At 40.4% G+C, this 7260-nt stretch overlaps 1 protein-coding gene across 2 annotated transcripts in view; it reads left to right on the forward strand.

The window, feature by feature from the left end:
* Positions 1–7260, forward strand: part of psme4b (proteasome activator subunit 4b) — a 54397-nt gene that overhangs the window by 12410 nt on the left and 34727 nt on the right. For both annotated transcript variants that reach the window (XM_025010464.2, XM_037981009.1), the window contains 7 exons: positions 280–369; positions 1981–2045; positions 2275–2425; positions 4100–4198; positions 4341–4410; positions 5443–5510; positions 5994–6197. In XM_025010464.2, coding sequence (XP_024866232.1) covers positions 280–369; positions 1981–2045; positions 2275–2425; positions 4100–4198; positions 4341–4410; positions 5443–5510; positions 5994–6197 — 747 coding nt within the window. The remainder of the gene's footprint in view (positions 1–279; positions 370–1980; positions 2046–2274; positions 2426–4099; positions 4199–4340; positions 4411–5442; positions 5511–5993; positions 6198–7260) is intronic.

Consider the following 7260-nt stretch of genomic DNA (forward strand, 5'->3'; position numbering starts at 1 on the left):
TTGAACTCCCTCCTTGTATACTCAGGTCTGTCCTATTAATTATCCCCGAAAGTGAACATCTCAGTTTGAAGAACTCGTAATTAATCCGGCAGCTTGAATAGTAAAACGGATCGGTTCCCTCACTTGCTGCGCTCGTTTGCTCCACGCCGTATTAATCTTCGGCACTAGAAGAAATGAATGCGTTTGGAAAAAAACTTTTTTTACCTGGCACATTATTTAACGCAGGCTGTGATCACTTCAGATGATGTTAATTGATCTGCCATGCCTCTCTCTGTCCAGATAACGTTCCAGTTCATCACCACCTTCGCCACGCTGGTTCCTTTAGTGGATTGTTCGGACGCTCCTTCCCGACACGCGGATCTCACTGAGGTACACAGAACAGAGATTAAGTGTTTGTTCTGTACAGTTTGAGCTAGGAGACACAAACGATGACACAAACTGACCAAAGAAGACATCAAACTTACAGTTTCTTTAAAAACAAGATAAACAGATCAGAAATACAACACAAGCACGTCTTATAACTGTCTACTCATCTCAACAAACTGATTGTTTGTAGGAAGGATTAAATGGAAATAAGAAACAAGACCTAAAGTTTATTGTTCAAACTCTGAAACAAAATGGCTTCCTCCTCAGCACCTTTAAAATCTGGATTAAACTGTTAAAGCTTTAAAGGAACAGGTCCGATCTTTGGAAGCAGGTTTCTGAATGATTAATATCTTACCTGTCGTAGATAATCCTTCAAACAGCCTCAGCTTGAAGACAGTTTAATTCTGAACCGACAGACGAGCTAACGGCTAGTCCGACATGGGGAACCCGAACCAAAGTGGATTCCTCCAGATGATTTTACCAGATGAAAAACCAACAGTCGATTTGAAGGCAATCCGCTACTCAGATAAGCTGTTAGCTCGTCAGTCCAGTCAGAATTAAACTATTTCTCCAAAACGAAGCTATTCAAAAAGCTATCTGCAACAGGTAAGATATTTGCTGCTCATAACCAGTATCTGAACTATCGCTTAAAGATAAGTTTTAAAAGGAGTGCACAAAAAAAACAAAACAAACAAAAAGGTAAAAAAAAACATCAAAGTCCAGAGAAATCTGTCTTAATGTTATATTATTTTTAGTTGTTCTTTTAAAACTCGTGGAACAAGATTTAGAAGTTTCATAAGAGCTCTTTATAGCTGCAAAATTATACAGCAAGGCTTGAAAAACATCCATCATCAAAACCTTCATCATTTTGGTTGTTTTGTCCTAAAAAGAGTAAAGTGACAACTTTAGCTAATGCATGGATCTTTTTCTTCTTCCTGATGATTAGATGAGAAATCCGGCATCACTTTCATGTTTGTACAGTAAATACGCAGACGTCGGCTCAGTTTAGCATGAAAAACAGAAGCAGCTTTTTCAGTTCTGTGACCCCGAAGCTCTAAATGTCTCCAATTAGCTGAGCAGATTTGGTTGTTTTGCCTCAATTTGTACAAAAGATCAAAGTGTGAAAACACCTCGTCGTCGACTTTCTTGGACCTTCCTTGTTGGTTTGAGGAAACTCGACAGCAGCTTTCACCCGCTTCCATCGTCTGTGCTGGTCTAACTAGCTACACATTTAAGAGATACTTAAAGAGGTGTTCTGTCTAATAGTTAGCATCTTATCAGTCAGAGAGCACAGAGTGTGGGGAAAAATGCAGAAGTCTTCCTTCTCTGCTCGCGGCCTCTCTAAACAGCTGATCCCAGAAACTTTGCATTAAAAAAAACACTGAATTCTGATCTCTTCCTCCTCTTCAGCCTGTCATTACACAGAAGGTAATATTCACAAAAGAGTGTACTGAAACGCAGATTAAATAAAAATCCGGAGCGCCATCTTTCAGCTCTGTTCCACTGAGTGCATTTCCCAAAATGTCAAAGTGTTTCTTTTGTAATTCAGGCAGAAAAGAAACCAAAGCGCAGAGGTTATTATACAAACACATTACCTTCGTCTCTCCTCCGCAGATCGAAAGAGATATTTGCTTCGCCTCAGCTGGGTTTGAAGACTTTGTGCTGCAGTTCCTGGACAGGTAGAAATAAATTAGGGAGTCAGGCTGTCACTGTGTGAAGCTCTGTTGTCAGCGTCTGAATACGAATGCGTGTCTCTGTTTGAAATGCACTAGACTCACTGCCTCTGGAGTGAAAGAGCCTCTTTTCTGTTTTTTTTTAATCATACCGTTGTTGACATTTTCATCGCTGACAAGTGTTTTAAGTGTGCGTTTTTGTGCGCTCGTGTGTGTCCTTGTGTCGCTCGCGCAGGTGTTTCGCTCTGATAGACAGCAGCACACTGGAGCAGACAAGAGATGAGACGGAGACAGACACTCAGACTCATCTGGAGAGCCTGGTGAAGCTGGGACTGTCCTCTGCTGTTGGCACCGTCTTAATGCAGAGCTCCACTGAAATATACAAGGTGCCACGAGAACACACACCAACATTATCATGTTTGTCTGAGAGGTAAAAAGCCCCTGATGTACTCTGAACGGGACTTTATCAACTTCTAATTCAGCCTCCAATTATTTAGGTCCAATTTTGTCCATGCTCGGACACATCTGATTCAAACTGTTGAGTTAATTCTTCAAGGCGTTATCAAGCTCTGCCCGTTAATGATGGAAGCACTCAAATTCTGTCTCTGCAGCTTCTTCAGGTCTTGTTCTGTCACCCAGTTATTGCAATATGACCCACAGGAGGCTGCATATTAAACTATTTATTGAGGACTAGCCACTGCTCATGATCAAATCAAACCGTGACACTTTATTATTATTTATCGCTAAATGTTAGATTTTACCCGGATGTGTTGGTCTCCTAAACACTTCAGATTTAGATCAAATGCTCAAATTCCAGCACAGAAAATATGCAGCTAATGGGATATAGGTTCACTAGGATTATGATAGGCAAAAGCATTTCATTTTTTAAATATTATTTAATAATTACAGAAACTGGATATTCGGTGGAAAATGCAGAGTTAATGCTGATTAAAAAGATGCCAGCTAGAAAACTAGCTAAAAGTAGCCAAACAGCTAAAAGTAGCAGAAGAGACAAAAAATAGGGAAAGCTCTCTGAAAATTTTAAATGAGAACAAAGTTGTTTAAAGAATTGAGGATATCTCAGTGTATTTCTGTGAGGAAAATATTTGTAAATAAACATAAATTAATAGAAAAATATGCGAGGAAGCCTTTCACCTGGGATATGAGGATAAAAAAGGTTGAAACAACCTTTTTTACAATGGCATCAGTAGTAAACAAACCTGAAAAATGTTCAATTTCACACAATAAAACTAAAACATGCTAATAACCACAGCAATAACAGACAAGTAAAACATGTGATGTGTTTTAAGATGTGTATACCTTATTTAAAAGAAGTGATTTCCATGTGAAGTCCTATTCAGCCACATTTAAATCTATAATCTCCACATTTCCTTGCATCTCCATCAGTCCATTTTATGGGGGAAAAAGCTAACGATGCTAACGATGTTAGCTCGTCTTTTCTCTGAAATTACGTTTAGAAAAGTAGATTTCGCGCTCTTTTTGTTTACCCATTTGAATATTGTTTGGTCTGCCTCCTCGCCTGCTATATTTTACTCCAAAAAAATTAGCGAAAAAGGGAACGAGAAGGTAAAGAATCCACCATATTTAATGGTAACAGTCGCCATTGCCCCACGGTTCACAAAACACAAGCGCGAGAGAGGGAGACGTCGCGTCACGTTACGTACACTCTCATTGGCTGAACAGAATTAGAAATCAAGTGGGTGTGGCCAGACACCTGTCAATCACTCGACCCTCTATAAACGTGAATTAAATCTTGCTGCTCTTCTGTTTATGCTGTAAAAATTACACCATTTTGAAAGATTTTAAGTTTTTTTGTGACTGTTTGTTGTTCATGCGATTCTATATTCCACCAAAATGTGAAACAATCAGTTTAAAAAATGCTTCTTATCTTTTTAGCCCGTTTATGCCATACATTTATCCCTGAACGTTGTGTTTTGCTGAATCGGTGATGACATGGAGTGCCCCTGTGTGTGTGTTTCTGTAAGAGAGTCAAATGAACCTCACCATCTGATCTTTCCTAAATGCCACCTTTGCGTCAGGTTGCGCTGCAGAAGCTGTATAACTTTGCCACCTCCAGCATCTTTGAGACGTGCGTGTCGGGCAGAATGGTGGCTGAAATGTGCAGAGCTGCGGCGAAGGTACTGCTGACTTTGTCCTGCTTTCTCTTTTAAACACCACAAGCTTGGTTTTGGTTTGTCATTCACGGGCCTGAACACTGACCCCCATGAGCTGTCATGTCGTGCTCGAGCATCCAAATGTGTGCTTTGCATGTGTTCACAGTGTCATCCCGCCGAGTCTCTCCGTCTGTTCGTCCTTCACTGCTGCAGCATCATCTCCCACATCACTGACAGTCAGTACCACACACTGCATACGTAGAACCGTCCTCTGTGTGCAGACGGTGCTTACATGAAGTTGGTTCCAGGCCCCTAATGAGCTACGAATGGGTTCATTCAAGAGAGATAAATGAAACCTGCAGAAAACTCCTCCGCCTTCATGTTGCCATGACTCGTTTCTCTCCTTCTGTTTGGCAGAGTTATGAGGCGGTGGTTAGATTAAACCCCGGATCTTAATTTGGCACCAGCCTCGACACTGCAAACAGCGCAAACTCTTAGTCATTCAGTTCCACAGATGAAAAATATTGTTGAATCTACTCAAAAAAAAAGTGAAAAACTTTACCACACAATTTAATGGATTGGTTTAATAATGAAGCAATTATGTTGCTGCAACCGAACATGTTAGGGCTGGCTCAACATAATCTTTTAACTGGCTTTAGTGGAACTAATTTTACTTTTTAAAATTTTTTTACTTTTTTTGTTCTCTGTAAAACCATTCATCTCTTTCAATAAGAACAATCAGGTTTGTTTTAATTTAGGTTAAACACCTCAGTGAAACCAAAATTTATCATGTCAGTATTGTCAATGAAAACAAATTTAAAACAATTGAAAATTTAAATAAACATGGCAAACACTAGCAATAAAGCATGAAATGTCTAGAAATAAACTCATATGAGTGTAAAAAAGAAATTTTTTGATAAAATTTTGAAGTATTAGTTAATAATAACAGCTGACGGCTGAAAAACAACTGAGGCTTCTTTAGTTGATTAGTGCTCACAGACAGAATAGTCTAGTATGTTAGCATGCTTACTATAGCTATTTTAGCATGAAACGGCTAGTTGTAAACTGTCAAAATGATATGACTGACATGACAGACTAACAAAAGCTAATAAAATTTATCTTGAGGGGCAAATAAATATTAAATTCCATAGAAATCTATCCAATAGTTCATAGACAGTGTGGCCTAAAACTGAAAAAAGACACCAAAATTCAGAGCTGATGGAAATAATACAGTACATAACTCATCTTCTTTATTTGTGTGTGTGCAGATGAGGAGTTGCTGAACGAGGAAGAGTTGGACAAAGAGCTGTTGTGGAATCTCCAGCTGCTTTCCGAGGTGAGACGACAAACTAAATACGTCAGACTCTTTTTTTTTTTCCTTATTTTCATTTGTGCCACGTCTCGAAAGTAGGATTTATTCTCAATATGACCAAAAACATCTGTTTGGCACAATTTTCCAATTACTGCAGCAGCCGTTTGTTTGGTTTCGTTAAAAGAGTGAGTGAAAATGTGTGGAACAGACTTAGTTTTATCATTTGTAAAATAGGATTATAGTTCAGGCAGTGAAAAAGAAGAAAACTACACCCAAATGGTATTTTTTTTGCAGCGAGCACGCCTCATTGTCATAAATATCAGAGAGCTTTGTCGTTAACCAGAACATATTGACACTCTTTCACTTTTGTTTTATTACTCCTGGGAGCCGAACACGAGGTGGATCGAGCCAGACGCTGTGATTTACTGAAGATCCTCAATATTTAAGGCACAACTCTCCAAAGAATTGCATGTTCTCACGTATATATGTGTGTGTGTGTGTATTTAGGTAACCCGTGTGGATGGCGAACAGCTGCTGAAATACCAAGGGGAGCTGGAGCGGATCCTGTGTGTGTGTGTGCGTCTGCGCTGCAAGCAGGCGTACACACTCGCCTGCAGTCTGCTGGAGCACACACTCCGCTCGCTGTCTCTCACGTATCCCACAGAGTACCGCAGCACCTCGGGAGGCTTTGATGCTGACCTTCCTATTCGGGTAAAAACATAAACATATAGACAAACGCCGAAACATCTGCAACGGCACCGACACTGCCAACGAATCTGCCTCACTGAGGCCGAAGAATACCCTGAGGGTCAGTTAAACAAACACAGAGTCAGCGAAGAGAAAGCAAATAAAAACAAGCGTTAAAGCAAATATTCAAACAGCGTTTGACTCTTCTGGCGTTATGATCCGTATCAGTCGGGTTACATATTCTGTTTGCAGCCGTTCAGGCAAGAAGTTTGTTCCTACGTCTGCAGTTCAGCAAGTGGGGGGGCATTAATCTGTGTCAGAGTCGTTCAAAAAAGTGCTTTCAGTCGCCTGGATTTACGGAGTCATTGATATGATTTGAAGGCAGCACGAAGTCTTGATTGTTCAGCAGCATAATAATGAACTCTAAATCAATGTGGAAAAATAGGGAAAGGTTTAAAAAAAACAAGCAAAAGCTCCTGGTCAGAACAAACCAAGTGAATTTGTTGTGGAAAGTGGTGTTTCTAACTTTAATTTACAGTTTTCAGCAGACGCAACACGCTGGATTGGTTCTAATGGGGAATGATCCGCCATTAAAGGTGCTTTACTCGATATTCACAACCAGAGGAGCGAGATTGACAAGAACGCGGGGAAATTTGTCCAGCGAGCAAGACCAAAACCAGACACAGACAACAGCTGAAGGTAGGTGTGTTTATTTACAGGTAAATATTATCTATAGTGCGTTCTTCGTGGAGAAGGTCTGGAAAACAAGAGGAACAGGGTGAGTCTCGGGTACCAATCCTACTATCAGCTGAGCACTGCAAGATGGCTTAATAATTGTTCTTTTGGTCTTACAAGTCCAGGAGGTGTCCAGCGGCGAGGAGGAGATGAAGGAGGTGTTCAGGTGATCCAGGAGTCGACAAGCCAGTAATCCTGTCCAGGTGAGTATCCAAGTGCCCGAGGTAAGTATCCGTAGCTTCGTGACGTGGCAAAGAATCTATAAACAAGATGCATAAAGAACGTGGTCACTTAGTTACCAAGCTTGGTTAGAAAACGGTGGCTGCGAATCTAACCCAGGAGGTTCAATGCT

Source organism: Kryptolebias marmoratus, linkage group LG17 (genome assembly GCF_001649575.2).
Source record: "Kryptolebias marmoratus isolate JLee-2015 linkage group LG17, ASM164957v2, whole genome shotgun sequence".
Taxonomy (NCBI): Eukaryota; Metazoa; Chordata; class Actinopteri; order Cyprinodontiformes; family Rivulidae; genus Kryptolebias; species Kryptolebias marmoratus.